Source organism: Chinchilla lanigera, unplaced genomic scaffold (genome assembly GCF_000276665.1).
Source record: "Chinchilla lanigera isolate Chin_1 unplaced genomic scaffold, ChiLan1.0 scaffold00060, whole genome shotgun sequence".
Taxonomy (NCBI): Eukaryota; Metazoa; Chordata; class Mammalia; order Rodentia; family Chinchillidae; genus Chinchilla; species Chinchilla lanigera.
In genome coordinates, this window is record NW_004955461.1 from 14,237,391 (window position 1) to 14,262,881 (window position 25,491).

A 25,491-nucleotide genomic window follows, 5' to 3' on the forward strand; every position below is an offset into this window, starting at 1 on the left:
GTGCAGGTCACATCCTGTTTAAATGTGCCCAAGGATATGCTATCTAAAGGTCTTCTGTGATTCGGCACAGCAACCAATCTTCCTGAAAAAGATCACTGCCCAATCTCATACCTGGCATTAAAACCAGGCTTGGCCAGAGTACCTGCAAGGTATACTACAAACCCAGAGGCACACTGGCAGGTTTGGGAACAGAGGCTCACCCAGGACAAAGGAGCACATCCGAAGTATGCTGACAGGCACGGCACCAAGTCAGGCCTGAAGAACAGATGAGGGCAAACACACTGCTACTATGTGTTGCCCAGGGGGAGCCTCAGTGCTCTCCGGCCACTTGACCTCTTCATGGCAGGTCAGCAGACAACTGCAGATGCTCCCATGGTCCCCACATGGCTAGCTCAGAGGTAGACAGGGAAGAGAGCCACATGACACCTCACTGGCAGTGAGTCTGCATCATGGTAAACTGCTTTTGGGCAGAGTTTATGGCCTTCTGAGCTAGAACTTCATGTCACACATCAAGTCACTTTACTGCAAAAGTGGTCCAAGAATTAAGCCCCAAGTTTTGAGCAGCATGTACAAATTCTGGGTCTGTATCCGATTCTGAAAATGAGGGTGTGGGTTACAGAAAAAAAAGGAGATCAAAGAGGATTTCAGAAAATGGAAAGATTTCCCTTGTTCTTGGCTAGGAAGAACCAACATTGTGAAAATGGCTATACTCCCAAAAACAAAATGGGATTTAATACAATCCCAATCAAAATACCATTAGTACCCCACAGATCTACAGCAAACATTCCTAAAATTCATCTGGAACCAGAAGAGGCCTCAAATAGCAAAAGCAATCCTGGGGAAAAAAGGAAAGGCAGGAGGTATCACAATTCCTGACTTGAAATTATACTACAAAGATAACTATGATAAAATCAGCATGGTACTGGGAAAAAACAGACCTGAAGATCAGTGGAACAGATTAGAAGATGCAGACACAACTACAAACATACCCAGCCACCTTATCTTTGACAAAGGGGCCAAACATGTTCACTGGAAGAAAGACAGCCTCTTTAAAAAATGTTGCTGGAAAAACTGGCTTTCCACATGCCAAAGACTAAAACTAGACCCATGTCTACCACCAGGCACTAAACTAAAGTCAAAATGGATCAAAGATCTAAATATTAAAACAGAAACACTAAATCTACTGGAAGAGAAAAGTAGGTAGAAATCTTGAAGACATAGGGGTAGGCAGAGAGTTCATGAACAAAAACAAAACTGCGTGGGAAATACTTCAAAGAATCAACAATTGGGATCTCATCTTATTGAAAAGTTTTTGCACTTCAGAAGAAATCAACAGAGCCAAAGGTGGTTGCGCACACCTGTAATCCAGGCTACACAGTGTGTTCAAGGTCAGCCTGAACTGCATAGTGAGACCCTGTTCCCCTCTCAAAAAAAAAAAAAAAAATCATTATCTTATTTCATGAGTCACTAATTCAGACATCTCATCTGGCTCCAAGTAGGAAACAGTTTATCAAAAAAAAAAAAAAAAAATCAACAAAGTAAAAAGAAAGTCCATGAATTAGGAAAAATTTTTAGCCAACTGTCCATCAAAAGGCTTCTATCTAGAACATATAAAGAAGTTTTAAAAATCAGGCCCCCCAAATTCAAAGACCCAATCTAAAAATGGGCATCTGAGATGAATACACACTTCTCAGTTGAAGAAATACAAATGGCAAATAAATACATGAAAAAATGTTCAACATCATTGATCATTCAAGAAATGCAAATTAAAATAATACTGAGATTCCATCTCATCAGAAAGAATGGCTACCATCAAGAAATCAACAACAACAAATGCTGGAGGGGCTGTGGGGAAAAGGGAACCCTTTTCTATTGTTGGCAGCAATGCACACTAGTACAACCGCTGTGGAAATCAGTGTGGAGACTCCTCAAAAAACTAGGATTAGAGGTCCCATTCGACCCAGCTGTCCCCCTTCTGTGTATTTTTCCAGAAAAATTGAAAATATCATACCACAGCGATAGATGTGCACCCATGCTTATAGCAGCAGCACAGTTTGTCATAGCTAAATCCTGGAAACAACCCAAATGCCCATCAACTGAGGAATGGGTAAAAAAGATGTATTTTTATACAATGGAGTATTACTCAGCTATAAAAAAGATAAACTCAAGGCTTTTATAGGTACATAGATGCAACTAGAGACCATACTCATATGTGAAGTAAATCAGACCTGCATGTATAAACATCCTATTGTCTCCCTAGTGTGAGATCCTGAAAGAGTAAATAAAATCCAGAAGGTACAACAAATATTGTGAAAGGGAAAGAAACTGCTCAAAAGGAAAGAACAAATGGATGAGGGAAAGGAGAAAAGAAAGGTAAAAGAAAAAAAATATGTATATACACACCCAAGATAGCTAATTGTACTATTAATTACTACTGGTTTACTGAAAAGAACAGTTAATGCTTCATTTTTTTATCAATTTTGCACACCTGTATCTGGTAATCTGAATTACTTTGAAGATAACAATATTCAATATAACAACCAAGATGATTTCCTATCATCTTGTTTTGAAATTCTGTATTGTTTTATGGTTTTATTTTATTTTTTTATTCTCTTTAAAATTAAAAAAAAGTAGACTTATAGAAATACTATAATGTGTCCTCATCCACCTTGTTCTCCAGATCTGGCATCGTGTGATTTCTGGCTCTTCCCCAAAGTAAAATGACCGAGAAGATAAACCTTTTGAATCAATTCAGGATATTAAGGGAGCCATGACAGTACAACTAAAGATACTCACAAGGCTGGGTGTGTTGGTGCATGCCTGTAATCCCAGTTACTAGGATCACTGTGAGTTTGAGGCCAGACTATGCTATAACATCAGTTCAAGGCCGGCCTGAACTGCACAGTGAAACCATGTCTCAAAAAGACCCCCCAAAAAAAGTACAAAAGAGGATTTCTAAGGACTGCCCTCTGAGGCAGAAGCTCCAGGTATCAGATCCATTTTACCAGTTGGTCCAGTAAGACTGAAGGGCCCCAGGGCATGCTCTCTGCTTCCTCTCTCTCTGGCCAGACTGTCATCTCCATGGAGGAGCTCCCAGTAATCTGACTATAGAAAGAAAAGAAACTGGCCTATTGCTGGACCCTTGCCCATGTCTCTCAGTCCTTCTTTTCAACCATGGCCTTCCTACCAGTCATTGTATTTCAGTGAAAAGAGTCACTGGAGAATAGGTAACTCACTATTTCTCACAACCATCAGGCTGTAACTAGGATGGCTTTCTTTTTACACAGTCCTTTTAAATTATCCCTGAAAGTCCAGTTTCCTTTCTGGGGAGAGATATCTTATCTTGCTTGAATACTGTAATACACATGCGCCCAGATCAGGTACACTGCCTCCCCCTCATGGGGATAGAAATAAATCCTGACGTATGGGCAACTACAGGTAAAGTAGATAAGCAGTAAGAGCTGCCCCAGTACAAATACATCTCAAAGACTCTACTTACTCTCATTGGAGACAATACCCTCTAAGGCCTGAAGTTAAAAGAGGTCTATTGCCTATAATCAATAACTTAAGGGCACAAGGTCTACTCAAACATTGCAACAGCCCTTGCAACACTCTAATCTTTGCAGTTCAAAAAGCCAATGCAGAATGAAGGTTGGTACAGGACCACAGATTGGTAAATGAGGCAGTAGTGCCCATTCACCCAGTGGTATCTAAGCTGTACACTCTTCTTTCTCAGATCCCAGAAGATGCCAGTTGGTTTTCAGTGTTAGATTTAAAAGATGCTTTATTTTGTATTCCTTTACATAAAGATTCCCAGTTTCTTTTTGCCTTTGAAAATCCTCATGACCAGGCTTCTCAATTGACTTAAGACTGTGCTTCCTCAAGGGTTCAGAGATAGTCCTCATCTTTTTGGTGAAGTGCCTTCCCACAACCTGTGTGTTTTGAATTTTCCCAAGTCATGGTCCTGCCATATGTAGATGATATACTGTTACGTGGCCCTCAGAAGAGCTCTCTCACCAAGGCACCTATGTTCTGCTGAATTTTCAAGCACATAGGGCTTATAAGGTCTCTAGGTCTAAGGTACAACTTGCAGTCTTGAAATACTTGGGACTTACCATACCTAAGGGAAACTGGAGGCTGAAGGAAGAAAGAATTAAACCAATACTTTCCTTCCCGCAACTCAAGACCCTAAAACAGCTAAGGGGATTCCTAGGAATTCCAGGCTTTTGTCACCTTTAAGTAGCAGAATATGGTGAGACCCCACAGCCCCTCTATCAGCTTATCAAGAAAGCCCAAAAGGCAGATATCCATATTTTAACCTGGGAACCTGATTCCTAAACTGCATTCCAGAAGCTTAAACAAGTGCTTCTAAATATCCCAACATTGAACCTACCCAGAGGACACCATTTCAATCTATATGCTGATGAAAAGCAGGGGATAGCTTTGGGAGTGCTTATGCAGGATCAAGGATCTGGTCAACAACCTTCAGGGTTCCCAAGTCGTGAATTAAGACATTGTAGCAAAGGGATGGCCTGTGTACCTGACAGCTGTGGCTGCCATATCTCTTCTGGTATGTGAGGTATCCAAGCTGATTTTAAACAAAGATCTATCTATCTATCTATCTATCTATCTATCTATCTATCTATCTATCAATGTGGAAGGACTTCTTTCTTCCAAAGGCAGCCTATGGCTATCAGACAACTGAATTCTTAAATAAAATACCAGGCTCTACTTCTAGAAGGACCAGCCATTCAAATATAGACATGCTGCTCCTTAAACTCTGCCACCTTCCTACCAGAGAAAGAAGAAACCGAGGTTGAAATACATGACTGTGAATAGGTAATTTTCCATACATACGCAGACAGACAACTTGTTAGACATGGACCTTACTAATTTGACCCTCTTCTGTGATGGCAGTTCCTTTGTGGAAAATAAGACAAGAAAGGCAGTGCATGCAGTAGTGACTCTGTACTAGACACTTAAAAGTTCCTCATTTGCCCCTGGGATTAGCACCCAGCTAGCAGAACTCATAGCTCTGACAAGGGCTTTACAACTCAGTGAAGGACAGATAGTCAATATTTGTACTGATGATTATATGTGGTTAACTCCAACTAAGTATAAGATAATTTAGTAGAAAGGCCCCCTTACGCTGGGAAAGAAGAAATCACTCCAATTCTCATTGACCTAACTCTACTCAATCCTTGGGATGGACACTCCTTGGGCAGTGTTTACAGGTCGAAGACTGGTTTGAAACAGAGTGGTTTAATCACTCTGGAATTAGACAGGAAGCCCCTAATGGCACTCACTGGTCCTGCAGAACCAATTTGTGGCCCTGGCTACCCACTGGATGGATAGGGAAATGCACACTGGGATTTGCATGGTTACAAGGCAGGAGTGTCAAAAGTATTGACAAACCTGCAAACTTACCCCATCTATAACATCAATGGTCTACAAGTGTTTCACTGGTATAATCATTTGGTCTCTATCTCTAGCCCTTTCTAAAGGATGTCATGCAACATATCAAGGCCCTGACTACCTATACTTAATAGGCCACAAATGATACCTGGACTGGTCTCTTTCTCCTAAATGAAGAAGTAAAATTAATAAGGTAAGCCATCCTCCAAAATCGGTTGGCATTAGACATCCTAACAGCAGCACAAGGGGGTACCTGTTAATTAGTTGTGTGTACAATCCTGATCCTACTGCTAATATCTCGATGGCTTTTCAAGATATTAAACAACAGGTAATGCCATGTCAGATGCTGAAATTCCATGGACTTTCTCCTTACCCTCTTTGTGGGGGGCTACTACTGGCTCTTCCTGGTGGAAATATTTGTTGTATTCAAAATAGTACTGTTAGTCTTATTATTAGCCCATCCATACTGAACTGTTTCTTTGGCCTTGTCTCTTCCAGAGAACTCCTGGTGTCTACTGAGAGCCGTTAGATAGACCCTCTGTGGAATATCTCTGACTGCTAATCACAACTACGACCTCTTCAGCCGGAAGTAGCCAGAATGGTCTTTGTCCGGGTTTTTGTCCCTTCCCCGCTCATGGCAGTTAGGGGTACCTCTTCAGAGGGGGGGAATATTATAGACGGTTAAGTTAGGTAGACATATTATAGGCAGTCAGACAGGGCTAGGCCCTTGAGGGAGTCAGTGCAGAAGATGAGAACACATCAAAACTGTGGCTGGAGGTGCATCTGAAGAAGATTAAAGTCACAATGGCCAGATTTACGTACTTCCCTAGGGGACAAATGAAAGCCTGAGATTATTGGTACCATTCTTTTGAGATTTACCAACTAACCCTAACCTTTATCTCAGTAGGGGTGGGCCATCCTCTCCCACCCACTAGGACTACTAAGACTAAAACTAAAGATAAGACTAAGACTAAGGTTAATGATGTCACCCATATACCCTTGCTACCATTGGATTAATATTATCTAAGTGACTATACTTGGAATTTTATTGTTTAATCATAGTTTTCTCCCACACTGTACCTACCTTGTGATTTTGCTCCACAAAACTTCCTTTGAGAAGTGAACTTGTTGGCAATCGATTCGGGATCCCTCCTGTCTCTCGGGAGCTATTCCTATTCCTCAATCCTTTTCCCCATTAAATTTTCCTACTCTTTAAAAAAGAAAAGAAAACTTCCAGAACTGCTTTACAAGTGGCAAGAATGATGGAATAAGTGTGTTCCAAATGGTGGGATATGTTGAAGGGGATTAATGGTAATGTGTCTTTTACTGTAATCATTCTTTAAAATTTAAACATTGTTTAAACAGCATTGTTCGATCATACTGTATATGTAGAAGGATTTTTTCTGAACTGGTTTTCTACTTATCATCACCCTAGAGAAGCACATTCATTGAAAGATGGTGCCACAGAATGAGAATTTCTAAGTAGAAGTTTTATTACTTTAAATAAAGACAAGATAAGGATAAAGATAATAACAAAAGATGACATTTTAACATAAGCACTACTCTGGGTTCACTAATTTTCCTCACTCTGATTTCAGATGAATCACTGGGTGGAGCAGAATATTCACTTTGTTTTACTGCCAGCAAGACACACAAACAAACACACTCTCCTACAAGCCTCATGAGGTGGGCTGTGGCACACACTCTGGAGGTATGTGCATCGAACCAGCTCTCACTGCAAACCCACATTAAGGCAGTTTTTATGGATCTCAGTATAAATAAACCACACAGCCAATAAACTGCCCTTTCTCCTAGGTGAAAGGACTTAGTATGTGGTAAGAGGAGTAATTAACTTTACAATCCATCTGAGTTTCATCTTAATCTACTCAGCTTGATCTGACCTGTGGCCTTACCTTATCTCTACCAATTGGAAGGGGCATAGCCGTGTAAAGATTCTTCCTTCCATCAAACACTGGCTTCCGATCCCCAAAGATCTGTGTTTTAAAGTGCTGGACCATATGTTCCACTATTTCCCTGCAAGAAAAATAGAAGTCAGGCAAAAAAAAAAAAAAAAAAAAAAGTCAGTAAAACCAGGGACAAAGCACACTTGGATGGCATTTTTTCTGACACTAGTTTTAAGCAAAATTATAAGACCTGAATTTCCTTTTTGTGATGTGACTTTTGACTCTTCCATAACAAATCAACCTAGAACCACAGTGTAACACAGTGTATTTATGTGTCTTCACACTGGAAAACTTCCTAACATGCTACGTGCAACAGACAACAGGTACTTCTACAACTTCCAAGGCTCCAGGAGGCACTAAAGTGGGCCAGTGATGGAAGCTTCATTCCAAAATTCTAATTAAACGACCTCTTCAGCCGGAAGTAGCCAGAATGGTCTTTGTCCGGGTTTTTGTCCCTTCCCCGCTCATGGCAGTTAGGGGTACCTCTTCAGAGGGGGGGAATATTATAGACGGTTAAGTTAGTTGCTTTTCTGTCAGGACTTTGCAAGGCCTCCCATGCATATCTATCACATTCCCTGCCCCACTGGCACACGGGCTAGGCTCAGCTGGACCTTGTGTGAGACTGGCTTGGCCTGTGGTGTTCCTGGGATCACTACAATATGCCCTGGGTGTCGCTGCCCCTTCTGCTGTGGCTCCAAAATGAAGGAACTTGATTCCTAGTCCAATCCAGCCTAGGCACACTTTTCATCAACCTACGTAGGGTATTTGGCTACCCAGTGTTGAAAGAAAGCATATAACCCACCCCATGGCACATGGAGCATCTGTCAACACTGATTCAGCTCTGGGCATGACCCCACTCAGGCACCATTTTGTGGTCTGGGACAGGGGGTCTGGGCAACTCATCCCGAGCACCAAGCAGAGTAGGCATGGACTAGATGAGTGAAGGGATTGGTCAGTTTTGACTGCTAGGTATCACCTCAGTGGGCCATAAGTTGTCTCTGCCACATGGCTAGCAGATAGCCCTGCCAGACACCTGGACATATGCTGCTAAGAGAGCACTCCTAAGACCCACACACTGCCCTCATGCCTCAGTGGCCCATTTCCATGGAAGAGAATGTGCTATTATGTTGTGGAAGACATAACACTAATAGGATGCTTAAACATTAGGTTGGAATGGTGACCCAACTGCCCAGTTCTACAACAAAGATCCTATCTTTCATAGCATGGCCAACTCCCACACACTTGCCAGAGAATTCATTCTTTCTTTTAAAAACTGTGATCAGGAGCTGGGTATGGTGGCACATTCCTATAATGGGAAGTTGAGGCAAATTCAAGCCTAGCCTGGGTAACTTAGTGAGACCCTGCCTAAAAAAGGAAAGAAAAGCGGTGTATACACACTGGTGATATAGCTCTGTAACGACTGATAGATATATTGTACCAACTTCAGAAGTTTAGAAGCTTAACTAAGTAACTCAGCAGCTCTACATCCTAGAGTGTAGAAGGCACGTCCTGCAGGACTGTTTAAGCTCAAGGATGTTGTAATGATTGATTCATTGTGTCAAGTTGAGAAGTTTAACTAAATGACTCAGCAGGGGACCAGAGTCCTCACTTTGCAAACATCCTAAGCCTGTACCAGAGATGGTATAAGTGCTATACCCACCCTAGGGAAGGTAGCCTGCTTACAATGTAAGGGAGGGAAAGAGGCTTGTCCGTAACCCACTTTTGCTCTCCTGGCCTTTGCTGTCTTCCACTGCCATGAACATAACCCTCACCATGCCATCCTGCCTTGGACCCAGCTGATTATGGATTGAAAATAAAACTTTCCTTCCTTAATTTTGTGCTTGGGTACTTTGTCTCAGCAACAAGAGAAAAGTAACTAAGCTGCACCCAGGGGATGCTGGTCAGCTGCAGGAGGGAGGGAGGGGGCTGAGGTGCTGGTACATGGGTTTTGCTGTACAAATCACTACTTGCAGCATTTTCTACACTGCTTTGAACAATTATAATTTTGAGATTGCACCTCAGTAGTAAAGTGAAGAAGAATTGTAAAGGTTCACACATTTAATGAGGCAACAGCTCTCAGGATGTCTCAGTCTATGGTGCTGGCCATCACAAAGACAGGCAGCTCCACCTCTGCTACTTGCTGCCCTCGAGAGCTGAGGCAGTTTCTAGGTGGTAATTTCAAAACTTACAGGTCTAACGACAACAGAGATGGTGACAGCTATAAAGGCCACATGCTAACCAATATCAGTCTTCCTTCCACTGGCGCCAGACACAGAGCCTCATCTACTTCTAGAAAAGAAGGTGCCACAGTATCCAGCCAAGGCCCCCAAACTGTGCAGGCCTTTTCCTGCCTTAGTGCCAGTTCCAAAAGCACACCCAAACAAGTCCTACAGACTTCCATCCAGAGAAACTAAACAACAAACCCACAAGCCCAGGTATGCGGAGTCACAAAGCCCGTGGTAGAATGGCAGATGGAGAAAGATCCTCAGGGAAGTGACCATGTCACCAGCTGTGCCCACCATGTCTGTTCACAGACCCAGTTTTCAAGGAGCATAAATTTAAAGGACCTCACAGAACGCTCAATGTGCTCTGGACACTTTGAATCTGTTTAGTTTTACAGGTAAAGAAACTGAGTCCTCAGACTCCCTGCCCCCACTTACAAAGGTTGGGATAAGGAAAAAGCACTGCAAGCGAGAGTCCTTTATCCATAATACACCAACTTTTGCAGCCCACGTGGCAACTGGTTTTAGACTCAAGCCTCCTACCCTAAACATCTATAAAAGAGGAGAAAATAGGAGACAACTGTTTTTGACATTAAAAATAGGCAGCCTAGGATGGTGGTTAAAGAGGGACATGTACTACCTAAGTTAAGCCCCACATCACCCTGGAGTGCTGCAGTCTGTCCAGCAAGGACAGGAGCCAGAAATCAGAGCTGCAGAAGAGGCAGGAATTTCTAGGACAGGGCCCCAGAAGAAACAACAAGTAGTTTTCCTCAACATACTGTGCATAACATTTAGCAAATAAAATTTAGTGCGTGTGTGTGACTAAGCCAGAAGACATGACAGGTAATCTGAGATAAAGTTGATCAACACAAGGGACCCACAAACTGTACCCAACAAATGTGCACTACTACAATAAATGTTATTGATATAAACACATTCAAGGTCATCAAGAAAAAGATAGAAATAATTAGTGAATGGATGAGGAATATCATCAGAATGTACATTATGAGACAGAACCAAATGCAAAATCTAGAACTCAGAAATACAACATCTAAATGACAAATTGCACAGCTCAAGAGCAGAATGAATACTACAGAAGGTGGCCAAAGTGATCTTGAAGACAAAGCACCAAATTATCCCAACTAAAAGTAGGAGAGGATTTTGTTTTTCTTTTTTCTTTTTTTAAATCATAGCCTCACTGACTTAAGTCACTATCAAATGGTCTAACATGCACGTACTGGCAACTCCAAGGATGAGAAAATGGGGCAGGAGAAAAAGAAAAGATCTGAAGAAATATTTCTGGTTTTTTCTTGGTTTTTTTTGTTTTCCAAATTATGTATTTTTATTTTTTTTCCCATTCCTGTACCCTCCCTTCAATTCTCCCTCCTCTCTCCATTTACAAAAGCTTCATTTCCATTTTTTTCCTTCTTGTCTCATTTTTAAAGAATGTTTCATGGACAACAACAACAACATATAACCCCAACACTCGGGAGGCTGAGGCAGGAGGATCACTGCAAGCTCAAGACCAGCCTGTGCTACAAAGGGAGCTCAAGGCCAACCTGAACTGTAGAGCAAGACACTGTCTCAAAAAGACAAAAGCAAAAAAACAACAACATATAGATGTAAGAGACAACAAACCCCAAGAAGAAAAAATATAAAGAAAGCTACACTTGGGCAGCAAGAAAGCAACATTTTATCCCCCTCCCCACTTTTCTCTATTGGTACCAGAAATTAAACCCAGGGCCTTGTGCTGTACCACTGGGCCACACACCCCACGCAGCCCAAAGCAAAATTAAAAAAAAAGAAAAAAAAAATGTAAGTACAGGCTTGCAATCTCAGTAGCCTGGGAGACTGAGATAGAAGGATTACAAATCCAAGAGCAATTCAGTGAGGCTGTCTCAAAATAAAATATAAAAAGGGCTGGGGATCTGGTTCAATGCAATAGCCCTGGGTTCAATCCCCAGGACCACCAAAAACAAAATCTCCACAAATTTACATACAGGGAAACTACTCTAAGAATTTCGACTGACATTTTGTCAAAAACCATGGCAGTTAAAAGAATGCAACAAGGGCTAGGGCAGTAGCTTGGAGGAAGAGCACTTGTCTAGCATGTGCAAGGCTCAGAGTTTAAAATAATATAATGACATTAATAAGGTGCTGGGAAAAAAGTGCCAATCAGAATTTTGTACCCAGAGCTAGTGATACAGCTTAGTGGTATAGCACTTGCCTAGCACACACAAGGCCCTGGCTGAACACTATGAGGAAAAATAAACCTGTAGCAAGTGAAAAATTGCTTTTAAAAATAAGGATGAAATAAACACATCTGAGCACTTTAAAAAAAATCATGGCAGAACTGATCACTGGCAGATTTACACAAAAAGAAAGGCCATGCTACAGGGAAATGCTGCCAGATGAAATACACTGGCCAACAGGAAGAAATGATGACCACTTGACACGGTTAATGTGTGTATAAATATAATAATTTTCTTTTCTTAATTGTTTAGCAATAACAGCATTGTACTATGGAGGCTATAACATAGGTATAAGTAAAATATATAATGAGTGTAAGGAGGACAAGGGGAATGGAACTATGGTATCACTTTATTCTTATATTTTATAACATTAAAGTCAAGTAGACTATGCTAAGTTTTTTAAAAAACTGACATCTAAAGCAAAAAGAGGGAATGTTAAAAGTCAACACAGGAAACAGCATACTAAAAACCATTTTCCAGATGCCAGGGATGAGGGTCCACAGAAAAAGGGCCACAAAGGGTCTGCAAGCCAAGGAGAAAAGTATCCCTAAGAACCAACTGGGGACACCTTGATCTTGGACTTCAGCTCCTGAACTGTGTGGGAATATAAATTTCAGTTCAGAAAAAAATGATGACTCCAAAAGAAAAAAAGAGTAACAAGAAAATAGGTACAGAGGGATAGAAGTATAGCTCACTGGTGGAGCACCAGCTTAGCATACTTAGACGGAGTGCAATCCCCAGCATCCCTCCAAGAAATACAAAAATTTTAAAATAGCAAGATACAAGCCTTACATGGAACCACTGATAATTATGTATATTAAATTTACATGAACTCCACTGAAAATGCAGAAATTGGGGGAAAAAAGCAAGACTCCATTACACTATGTCTTTACAAGATGCACCAGAGTACAGATATATACATGTGGGTTAAAAGTCTAATCATCTTTCTTTGGGAAAAGATATATAAAACAAAAAGGATAAGAATGCTCAGGAGGCTACATTAATAATCAAAGAAAACCTCTTTTAAATAAGAATTATCGTCAGGCATGGTGGTGCACACCTGTAATCTCAGCACTTGGAAGGCTGAGACATGAAGATTCCTGCGAGTTTGGGGCCAGCATGGGCTATGTACTGAGGTCAAGGCAGCCTGAACTACATAGCAAGACCTTGTCTCAAAAAACAACACAAAATGAGGAACATTTCCTAATAATGAAGGGTTAATTTGTCATTAAGATACAAGAATCACAGATGTTAACAAATCTTCACAATACATAAAACATGAAGGAGGGGCTGGGGATTTAGCTCAGCGGCATAGTGCCTGCCTGGGAAGTGCAAGGTTGTGAGTTCGATTCCCAGTACCGGAAAACCACCCCCCCAAAAAAAAAACCATGAGGGAGGAGTGGGAAGAGAAGGGGGCATAAAAAGAATTAAGATGTGTTGTATACATGTACCAACTCCTCACAATGAATGCAATACGAATGTAATTGTTATATACTGCAAATGTGCACTAAAAAAACATTTTTAAAAAAAAATTTTTAAAGTATGCACCAAAAAACCAAAAAAACAAACAAAATGCAAAACAGCAAATACTCAATAGAGAGATAAACAAATCCACATTATATTTGGTGCAAAATTTTTTTATTTTTTAAAATTAATTAATTTATTTACTTAGGTTTTTTTGAGGCAGGATCTCAATATGTAGTCCAGTCTGATCTTGAACTCACTATGTGGCACAAGGTGCTCTTGAACTTATGATGATTCTCCTGCCTCAGTCTCCCAAGTGCTGTGATTACAGGCATGCGCCACCATGTGGAACAAAAAATTTTTTTTAAATCTGTGAAGAATTCGATTCATTTCCACCAACTACCCTAATAGTCATAGACCTCCAGGCTGAACAACTCTGGAACAGACAATCTTCTCCTGTGCACATGTGATGTTTACCAAGATAAATCACATGCTAAACTATAACTCAAGCTCCACTGTTTCAAATGACTGAAATCTTATGAATATAAACTCTGACCATAAAGAATTAAATTAGATGTCAATGAGAACTGGTTAATTTTAAAAATCCCCACACAGAAATGGAATAGAACATTTCTACAAACCTATAGGTTAAAGCATGAGGAAGATGAATAAACATTTAACTAAAAGCTAAGATACTACGCAGTATATTGAAATTTGTGGTTTACAGCTGAGACCAGGCTTAGAAGGAAACGTACTGCTTTAAATGTGTTACAAAAGAAGATTTAAAACTGATGATGTAAGCATAAAATTCACTGATTAAAGGTGTATAATTCACGTGGCCGTGGTGGTGCACACCTGTAATCCCAGCACTTGGGAGGCTGAGGCAGGAGGATCATTGCGAGTTCGAGACCAGCCTGGGCTAAAAAGTGAGCTCAAGGCCAGCCTGAACTGCATAGTGAGGCCCTAGCTCAAAAAAAAAAAAAAAGAAGAGTGTATAATTCAATAATTTAGTATATTCAGTCTTGCAACCATCACCAGAATCATCACAATCTAAGTTAAGCATTTTTAATCGTTCCCAAAAGACTAGATCCATACTTGTTAGCAGTCACTCCCTCTGCTCCTGGAAAATAAAATTAAAATAGAGCTTTCGTAAACGTGGAGGAGAAGAATAGCTGGAGCAAGAGGAGGGGAAGGAGGGAAAGGGGACAAAACAAAAACAAGATGTGCTATGCAGATGTACATATTCCCCATGATGAATGTAATCATGAAAAGGTGACCAGTTTATCAATCAGAGAAATAGAAATTAAAAACACCACAGGAGACAATTATATACCCACCAAAGCAGCCAACATCAAAACAGGAGACCCTATCAAATGCTGACAGGGATGTGGAGCAAACAGAACTCTCAAGACCGTTGACAGAAGTAAAAATGATACACAAACTTTGGCAAATTCCTGTACAGATTCATGCCAGTGGAAGCTGCCTAACCCAAACCTGGTAGTTCTACCCCCAGGCATGTAACTAAGAGGAGTGCAAACAGGTGTCCAAAACGTGCATGAACAAGAATATCCACAGCAACTTTCTTCAAATGGACAAAGTCCAGATCCCTAAGGTTCTAAAAGGGATATGAAAAGGTGAATTATGAAACATACAATGAAATATTCCTTTGTAAAATAATAATGTGCTGTTACTGGAGCGTGGTGGTGCACACCTGTAATTCCAGCACTCGTGAGGCTGAGGCAGGACGATTGCAGCAAGTTTGAGCCTAGCCTAAACTACATAGTGAGACCTCATCTCCGAAAGAAAAATAAATAAATAAATAAACTGCAATACAAAGAGTGATACAGGTAAATCATTTCTATCAAAAGGAAAATAACCTATGATAATAGAAATCAGAATCCAGAGTGACTTTAGGACAGGGAGACCGGTGGAGAAAGTGATGGGTACACACACCAAAACTCATTGAACTGCCGGTGTTATGGCGCACACCTGAAATCCCAGCTCTCGGGGGGCTGAGGCTACATCAGCGAGTTCAAGGCCAGCCTGCACTACATACTGAGACCCTGTCTCAACACACAAACACAAAAAACCCATCAAACTGTACATCTGTGATGTGTGTTTCACCGTGCTGAAATTATATCTCAATACAAAAACTTTTCAAAAATGCACGGAAAGTTTACGGAAAAAGTCAGAACAATGCACTCTGCAGTCCACCAACCCTAACCTGTTGGGATCAACACAGAAGACCACTTTACCTGTTAACCCTCCTTGGGCACTTCTCAGGCTTGATATCCAATTCATAGTGGTAGATGTCAATTTTGGGGATGTCCATTTCAAAAAAGTTGGCCTGTAGTTTGATTGTTCTCCCAGAGGTCCCAAAGTCCGGCCGTGGTGGAGGCTTGAAGGCATACCCTTGGATAGGGGGTGGTGGTGGCGCAGGAGGCGCAAGCACTGGAAAACAACAGGGATAGTGCCTATTATAGTGACAACGGGTGGACTTCTTCCCACTCCCCTCGGACCAGGCCTCCCACTCCTCCGGTCTTCCACGCTCATCTTCTCTCAGGCTCTCCCTCCCCTTTTGTTCACATAGGTTCACAGAACACTGAGGTGCACACCCAGCACGACAGACTGAGGCTGCACCCCACTCCTATGCATATTCACCCCAACACAGAGACTCCTGACTGCCAGGCTCAAGGGACCTCTGCAGTGTGCCCCTGGGTAATCTGGAGAATCTTCCTCTGTCTGAATCTCTGGAGGCTTGGTGGCATGGGACACTATGCCATAGCCTTCTTTCCCAAACCCCTCCTGCGTCCTCTCCTCACTCTGCTCTGATCCTTGGAATACTGCACAGGTCAGTCCTCAGCTCAACTCTCCAAGTTTCTCACCAGAGGCTCAAGGCAAGTTTGAACTCTGTACCCAGTTGCATTTCTGTCCCAAGCTCCAACCTCTATTTGTAAAGACAGTGTGGGGACCTCTGTCTCTGACCGCCTTGCTGCATTCATATTCCTCACGACACTGTTCCCTCTTCGACTCTCGCCTGGCTTAGCACAGGGCCCCACTTATCTTGCAGAGCCCATCACAGAGCTTTGAAGCAGGCTTGGGTGGGAGTCTCCATTTTCCTACACCCTCTATCCACTGGCCTACAGCCAGAGTATCATTTGCTGCTTCACACATCTCCATGGCTCCCTGGAACACATCCCACACACTCAGGCACTCCCCAGTCCTCACAATCTGGTTGCCATTCCATGCCCCAAGGAGTCCCCAGCAGGGCTGAACAGAGGCAATGTCCCCTTTTAGGCCTATCTCAGGCATCAGCAGCCAGCAGGACTGCACTCCCTGTCTCCCACCCAGCTCCGCCACTCTATCCCATTCCCCGCGCAACTCTGCTACACTGTGCTGTCATTTTATCTGCTGTGTCTCTCAAGGTCTTAAGAGGGCACAGTTAGGGCCTAGGGAACTTTGATAAACTCTTTATCAATATCTGAAGAAGCAGAAGTTCAGACAAGTTCCGACCCAAAGTCACCCACAAAATGTCCCCAATGACCAAAGTCATGAAGAAAGATGCGTACAATGTCCCAAGTCAAGAATCCCTGACATCAATGTTCACACAGACCCTGCCACACCTGGCCCCCACCCTGGGAGTGTGACGGGCACTCAAATACCTAGGCACTCTAGGGTCTTGGAAGCCACAGCTCAACACCAGCTTCTCTGCAATGGAGGAAACCTCATTCCCTCAGAAAACCCTTCTCAAAGCTAACCCATGGGCTGACCTCAGAGGCTCTTAGAGTGACCCCCAGGCCATCACCTCCAGGTACCTTCTGTCATCCTCATAAGGAATAGAGAGATGGGCAGTGTGGGCACAGCAAGGGGGACGATGCCAAGGGGTCTGTGATGAGAAGTCAAAATCCTTAAGATGGTATCTTCGTTCTCTGCTATGTCAACTGTCCATTCACTCAGGAAATGTTTTGTGCTAAGCACTGGAAAGAAACGTTACTCACACCAACTCAAATTTATAGGAACTCAACAGGAATAGAATTTGAACTGTGGACTTAAAACATTGCTTGCTCAATAACTGACTACTTTCAATTTTCGATGAAATGCCTTTTTTTCAAAAACTAATTTCTAAAAAAATTGCACATAGGCACGGTGGTACATGCCTATAATCCCAGCATTCTAGAAGGCTGAGGCCCTACCAGGCAACTTAGTGAGACCCTGTCTCACTAAGATAACAAAAAAAAGGGTAGGGGATGTTGCTGAGTGTGAAGGCCCTGGGTTCAATCCCTAGTATCATTTAAAAAAAAAAATCTGACATACTTATTGATATTCACTGGAAACAACTCTTCTACTAAAAATAGTATGAATGAGCTGTTCTTACTATATTTCTGACTGAGAGAAAAACAGCATTCTTTGACTTTTTGTTTGTTTCTATGGGAAAACTCAGGCTTCAAAGGTTATAAACACCATGGAGCCACACTGCCTGGAGGCCTTCAGGCCTCTCCACCACGTTAGCAGGACTTGGCAGGAGACATATTTACAGATTTGTTTGTTTGATTTTTGAGACAGGGTCTCACTATGAGAGTCAGGCTGGCTTTGAACTCTCTACGTAGCCCAGGCTGGCCTGGAACTTGTGATGATCCTCCTGCCTCAGCCTCACAAGTGCTGGGATTACAGGCGTGTACCACCATGCCTGGGCTATTTACAAATTTTTAAACCCTGTCCCACCAACAGCTTGCATCATGTATACCATCCCTATCCATGCAGGGGCTATGCCAAGGACTGAGGGTGCACAGACAAACTGTTCAAGCAGCCTGCATCTCTTCTGCCAGCCAATTATCTGGCAGCCAAGTTTACACTGTTTGCTCAGCAGGCCACACAAGATCCTTTTCAACCAGGCCCCGACAATGGAAGAGGTAGACGTCACTGTCCAGATTGACTGGTCAATGCATCCCTCCTTGAGGACCAAGGCAGACTAAACAAAGAGCACAGCAATAGACACACATGCCTGGCCCTGGCAGTCTCCATCTTCCCAGCACACAAAGCTCATGGAGAATCAACGTGTTGGGGGTGGTGGGACATGCTTGTAATCCCAATATTTGAAGCTCCTGTGTAAGGATCAAAAATTCACACCCAACCAGGGCAACTTAGCAAATTCAAGGCCAGTCTAAACCACACAGAGTGACTTTGTCTCAAAACAAAGAAAGAAAAGGGAAAGAAGTAGAAATGACCTCAGATTATATCCTAAGAAATACCCAGGCACCACAAAGCCATAGTTCATTTCAGGAAAGAGGGCGAGGATATAGCTCAGTGGCCCAAGCACCTGCCTGGCAAGCGCAAGGTTGTGAGTTTGATTCCTGGTACAAAAAAAAAAAAAGAAATACCTAGCATTTCAGGAAGGGCATTTTCCATGAGGAAGAGCACTACCATGTTGGATTAGGCACTTTCAGTTCCAAGCCCCACCAACACAGAGCAACTGGGTCCCCACTGAAAGTGAAGGGTCCAAGGCTGTGACAGAGGGAGACCTTGTGCTGGAACACAGAGCTGAGCCACCAGCTCTAGCCCAGACTCCTCATGGCCCATCAGCAACAGTGGAAGGGCCTCTGTGTTACTTGAACCTGATTAGAAGCACAGACTCAGCATGGGTTCATTGCTCAGGTTGACCTTATTTCTCCAGAAAAGCCCCACTTCACCCCAAGCCCTTCTTCTAGAACATTTGCTGTGGGAATCAAGAAACTGTCACTAGCTTTGGTTACTAACCTGAATTAACAAAAGCAATGGAAAATGTGAGGTAATATGTTCATGAAATATGCAGGTGCACAGGGTGTTTCTTCCTTGTTTCCAGGAATAATGAAAATGCTGAATGACCCTTCACCAGAAGGGATAGGGATTAGAAAATCACACAGTAAAGGCACTGAAGTTTTCCAAGCACAAAGACTGGGCCCCTCCTCCCTTCCCATAGGGAAGGGAGCTCGGGCTGAATGACTGAAACTCTGCAGGCCCTGGGAGACCTCAGACCTATTTTTATCCTTCTCAGGGAGTCCCAGGTGTAAGCTGCCAAAACAAGGGAGAAGATCTAAGCCAAACTCTTAGGGAGAGAAGTCACTGCAAAAGGACACAAAGCACGGAATCCCCGTGAAAGGTTGAGGGTTCCAGTAGAGAAGAGCCCTTTGCACAGGTGTAGTGGCCTTGACAGGAAAATACCATGTCACAAAGGAAACAGACCAGCAGGAGAGATGCATGACATACTCATTACATACTCATCCACTGCAGAGAAGTGCAGGTACACACGTATGTGTCACATCTGACGTATATGGTCTGAAGAGTTCATCTTATTGCAGGTAGAAGTGCATTCACTCTGTTGAACAAATGAGAGCTGAGGAAATATGCCAGGGAAAGACAACATCTGGGTAGGCTTTGCCAAAGAGACACTACTGAGGTGCTGCCTGTTCCACTGGGCTTGGGTTCCCACTCTCCGACTAAGACGCCACTGGATTCCAAGCTATGGCCAGACTGCCCAGCTTGGCAGACATCCCAACTTCTCCATCTTTTAAGACACTCAGATACCCCACTTCCTCCCCAACCACAGCCAGTACACAGACACTCTTCTCAGCTGGCAACTCATCACCTAGCTGGTGTTTTTTCCTCCCAGTACTTAAGATAAAACCCAGGGGGACTCTACCACTCTACATCCTCAGCTCCTTTTTATATTTTTTTAAATTTTGAGACAAGGTATTACTAAGTTGTCTGGCTAGACTCAAACTTGTGATGCTCGGGCCTCAGCCTTCAAGTAGTGTGTGCCAACATGTCCAGGCTATACTTGTTTCAAGTGATTTCTGGTTGTTTCTGTTTTGTTTCTAGAACTGCTTGAGAACAGGAAAACAAATCCTTCTTTCTCATTCAGGATTCCCTGGATCCTAAGCTGGAACAGACCTCAGGGGCCTGAAGGAGAGGCACTGTCACCCCTTGGCCTTTTAACAACAGATCCCTTGGTTGAGGAGTCCTCATTAGTGAGCCTCCAAGCAGGGGGAGCCCCAAGGCCGACCATCCGGCACAGTGTCAGGGCCAAGTAGGTTTTCAATGTTTGCTTACTTGCTAATCACTCAGCACATGTGTTGTAAGATTCCACTTTTAGAGTCACATTCAACCAGTGAAAGGGAAATGCAGAAAATGAGTAATTGACTTCCTGTATGAGTAAAAGGGTTGAGGCAACTGAAAGTTTCAGTGTTTGTAGCAAATGCCAAGTGAGGTGCCCTGAGAGTGAGTCACCCCAAGACAGGAAATCCCAGAGGGTCCTGTGATGTCACCAGTTTCTCAGAGGAGGGTCACAGAGCAGAGTGTGACATCTGCACCCAAGGGGCAACACCCTGGCCATGGGGGTCTCTCATTCCCAGCTCACCCTCCCAGGTATGGGACAAGGGCAGAGAAAGTTTCTTAGGGTCTCAGGTAGTCACAGACCAGGGTAGAGTGGGAGGGACAGCCCTCCCAGCAATGACCCTGCAGAAAATGCTATCTAGGAGTGGGGACTCATATCAGTTCAGGTTAGGATGACTGAGGACAGACATGAATGCTGTCGGGGCATTAGGACCCATGCAGCTGCCAGGTTTCAAGGGCATACTTCATGTGGACATATGGCTGGGCCACTTTTGGATTCCCCAGGTCCCCCAGCACAGCCAGCCACTGGCACTACAAGGGCCACATTTGCCCACCTCACAGCTGACCAGCACCAGGGGAGCAGACAAACCAGCATGTGTCCCCACATCCCTTTAGTTTGCACAGGTAGGTTGCAGCAAGGCCAAGGCTGGGCCTACCCTGGAGAACTTTCTGGTTTAAGCACAACGAATTACTCAGGCCCCACTTTGGAAAAGACACCCTGACACTAACAGAAATGAATGGCCAGGTGCATGCAGGCACAAATTAAACCCATACCAACTCTCTCCCCACTGGGAACTGGGTGGCCCAGGCTAGACATGTGAGACTGCTTGCTGCATGGACCAGCACAGAGGTGAGTGCAGAACAACTGCTTCCTGTGGCAACTCACTCCCCATTGGAGCAGGACGCAGTGCAGGGTGGACCTCCAGCCCCGACTTCCCACCCTCCTACCCACCCTACATCACCAGGGTCCCAGTGTGCACTCAAGAAGTGGGTGGGGCCTGCTTACTGTAATAGACCCTACTATACTATAATGGCCTGCTGCAGGAAGCAGCTCAGGGCTGGCTCCAAATCCCTCTCAGCAAGGTAGCTGGGCCACGCTGTGCTGCTGCTCCCAACTCAGAAAGCACTCAGCAAAAGGTCGTTTCTCACCTGTGGTGGAGACATGACAGACTACTGTCATGTGTAATAGTTTCTTCATCCCTGATGAAACTTATCACAGGAACTAGAGAAAAAATACAAAGGAAATAAAAACTACCCAAAGTGCCATTCTGAGGTGAACCCTGTAAAACCTGTCCCCTTCTAGACACACATATATAATTATGTGTATAAGTGCTGGCTGGAATGAGGCATTTTTATGCCCTCCTTCTTTTCTTTAACGCTACATTATGTGAATAAAATGTTAAGCAAAACTCTCTTTTACTGACTGCATTACTCACAGAGTCTCCTGTTAATGCTATAAGAAGGCCTTCCAAATGTTCATGCTGTGCCAAAGCCCTGTGTGGGAGGCCCCTTGTACCAGCATCTGCATCTAAACCCCAAAAGAAGAGCCAGGACCTGCACCAGAGTGTTCAGAGGATGCCCTCCCACCCTTCCCACATGCTGAGCCACTTGTCCCACCCTTCCACACACTGTTGCAAACAAACCTCCAGACATACCTCTGCCCTCCTGGCCAGCCTCCGGCCTCCGGCCTCTGGCCTGAAGCTTCCCAACCTCCAGGCTAATTGCCTCACTGACTAGTTGATCTGAGTCTGGCCCTGCCCCTGGCACCAAGCCAGCTCAGAAAGGCACACAGCCCTGCACATACCACAGGTGCTCCTGGCATGTAGATTGCAATGGGGCACAAGCTAGGCCAGCAGGAAGGAGATGCCGCTTCCTGCTTCTCAGCCTTGCTCCCTCCAGCCCACCTCACACCAGCCTACAACCTCTTGCACTTCTAATCCACACTGGGATTCAGAGTTTTTCTTTCTTTTTTTCATGTCCTGTGCTCCTCTGAGAAACAAGTGGATTCTTGAGCTATCTCTCCCTAGTGACAAACACTACATACAAAATTTAGCCGGCAGTCACTGGCACCAAGAGACCATCACTAGAAAAGGTGCTTGGGCTTCTCTACCCTAGCACCAGTCCTGACCAGAGTGCCTCAGTGGTGAGGAGCCAACTGGCCATCTCTACCTCTCTACCTGCACCCAAGACTGGATCTATGAGGGTGGAAAAGATTTTCCAGGTGGACTTCCTTCCACTTGGAAGGTGCACAAGGCACCACAAGCCCAGCAAGCAGTACCTGGGACCCCAACAGAAGGCATGACTGTCCCACGTCACACAACGGTCTTTACCAATGCTGCAAAGAATACTTCGTATCTATGTATATACAGGATGGTTAACATGGTTGTTCTTCTGTCTTCTATTTCTATGCTGAAAGAAACTGTCAGTGAGTCTTCGGTTGACCAGTATTGCATGTCTATATCTGTTTTCATGAGAAGCCACTTTGAAGATATCAGTATGTAATACAACAACCATTGTTAATTCCCTACCACTTTGTTTGTAACTCTGTATTGTCTGTACTGTGCTTGTGATATGTTGTAAAATGTTGTATGTCTGTTAATGTTTCCCCCCTTTTATCTTTAAAATAAAAAAAAAAAAAGAATACTTCGTATCACAGGGTAGTCTTGTAATTCACTGTGATGAAGAACTCATTTACTAACCTGCCACACATTTGATTTGGCATTTTGATAACCATAGTTCAATATAACTGCATCAACTGTCACCCTATGTATTTTGTTTTGCTCCTTAAAACCATTATTTGGGAAAAGGGACCCTCACAAGCATTAGCAGGATGACAGTGGGGTCACAAACCACATATTTGAGAACTACTTGCTCTCAGGAACACGATGGCCTCAGGCTTAACCACTGAAGATGGTGTCTCAGCTCTGAGAATGTCATTTAAACCTGCCCTCGTTGCAGTTGTTGAGGGATAGGCAAAGCCTGCTATTCTCCCACCAGCAGCACCTGGGGCCCATGTCACCTGCTGAGTCCCCAGGTGTGAACAGCTCTGACTACAGGCTTGTACCCTGCAGACCCAGCAGGAACTCTGCTGTCTCCATGGCTGCGCCGATGTGTGCTTAGCTCACAATTTACCAGCTGCCATGACAACCAGGCTTCTGCATCTGCTCATCACCCAGGGCTGGGGCCAGGAATGAGAAATCAGGCAACCTGACAAGGCTGACTGACATGCGACCTCAATGCAGTGTCCGCAGCATGTGGATGCAAAGCCAACACATGCCCACAGGCTGCCAGCTTGAGGCCAGGGGAACTACAGTCATGTACCAGGGCAGAGTCTCTACTGGGACCTGAGAGGAAAAGCAAGCATCCTTTGGCAAGCACCGGAGTCCTGTGCAGTAAGCATACGAGACACGCAAGCAGAATATGACTATCCAAAGCTTTCATTTCTGCTGTTTTCTACAGCCTAATAAACTGAACTTTTAAGAAAACTGCTCAACATATTAAGCTGGACACATTGATCTCCACACTTTGGGTGGATGACAACTCCCTGCAACACCACAGAGCCAGGTCTGTACTGAACACCCGCTGCATAATGAGCATGACTGCAAAAGCTGTTGCCACCGTATACCAGCACCAGGCGAGACCATGTCCCTGACCACAGATGACACATGATTAATCATAGAGCATGAAGCCAGAAGTCACTCTGGAAACTGATGGAGGAGAGAATAACTCACCCCTTCCCTCCTAACCTGCTCTGAGTCACCACCTCTATGTGGATGGATGCTGGGGACAAAAGGCCAACGAGACTGGTCTGAAGCCCCTGGAGGAGGGGAAAGAGAAAGGGAACAGAGAGAGGAACTGGCCAGATGTCCCCAAAGGACACAGGCTTCCTGCCATGGCCCCACCTGCAGGCAAGGTCTCTTCCCCACACCTTAGTATGAGTTATATGACCTTTAAAGAATAGATCAGCAATGACTGTTCACTCCCTGGTGACTTAAATGTTACTTATGAAAGTCTAAACCACTCAGAGTCATTCAGTAAACAATCTCAGGGCTCTGTCGACAAACACTCACGCCAGGGGATGTGGCAACACATTCGTCCTCCTGCAGCTGGAGCTTGTACCCAATGCCTGGGGCAAGGCTTGAGGAAGACACAAAAAGATCTCCCGGAAGCAGGCCCAGCTCCCAGATCTGCCACCCAAGGAAAGGCAGTCACTACAAAACTCTTTCCAGGACATCAAAGTAAGCATCATTATTTCAAGCCATGTGTCCTTGCTTTCCTTCCAGAACTCTTTTCATCATATCAGGCATCTGCCAGCAACTACAGAGGCCAAAGAAAGTGACAGAAATGTCTCAGTTATTGAGTACTTCTGTGCTACACCAGGGCCATACCAACTCTTTCACATACCTGGTAGACCCTGAAAAAGGGTTAAATGGAGGCTTTGGGTTTGAGTGACTTCTCAGGGTCCCCTGGCCAGGCAGGGACTCAGCAGGACTGGCACCCAGGCTCACTGCAGGTCCAAGACAGAATGGGTGACAACAACTCATGGGAGCACAGACAAGAGAGCAGGTGCCACCAAATACCGCTTTCCTGCAAGACTCAGAACATCTTGTTAACAACTGACAAGCAAATCTTACAGCCACCAAAATCAAAAGAACTGAGTCAAATACAATCACAGCAGCCTTTATGGAGAGGTGGTCATGCACTGTGAATGGAGCTGAAACATTTGCTGTCAGCTAAAGAGCACACAGCAATTATAATGCCATTTACAGAACTGCAGTGTGACCCTGGGTGACTGCTGAGCCTGGTGTGAACAAAGAACATAAGATCAAATCCAGCTCGTGCCCTAAAAGAACTATTCCTATGCAACCTATGCCAAGAAGCAGAAACATTCACGCCTGCGTCCAACTCAAGCATCTTGGCCAAGTAATGCTTAGATGGAACTGTGACTGTAGTTAAGAAGCCACGCTGCCCTAGTTTTGACCTCTGAACAGTGGCAAACAACCTAAAATGAGCCCATAAGAGCCC

The 25,491-nt window shown here is 44.0% G+C and overlaps 1 protein-coding gene across 8 annotated transcripts in view; it reads right to left on the reverse strand.

Moving 5' to 3' along the window:
* Positions 1-23,559, reverse strand: part of Ago2 (argonaute RISC catalytic component 2) — a 66,682-nt gene extending 43,123 nt beyond the window's left edge. The window contains exons 1-4 of one of the 8 annotated variants that reach the window (XM_005398054.2): positions 22,122-22,158; positions 21,616-21,688; positions 15,573-15,768; positions 7,329-7,449 (exon numbers count right to left, since the gene is read on the reverse strand). In XM_005398054.2, coding sequence (XP_005398111.1) covers positions 7,329-7,449; positions 15,573-15,768; positions 21,616-21,664 — 366 coding nt within the window. In that variant the 5' untranslated portion in view covers positions 21,665-21,688; positions 22,122-22,158. Of the gene's footprint in view, positions 1-7,328; positions 7,450-15,572; positions 15,769-19,560; positions 19,631-21,615; positions 21,689-22,121; positions 22,189-22,744; positions 22,862-23,460 lie in introns of those variants that run through there. The other 7 variants (XM_005398058.2, XM_013521313.1, XM_013521314.1 and 4 more) reach the window with 7 other exon arrangements.
* Positions 23,560-25,491: the final 1,932 nt, after the last annotated feature.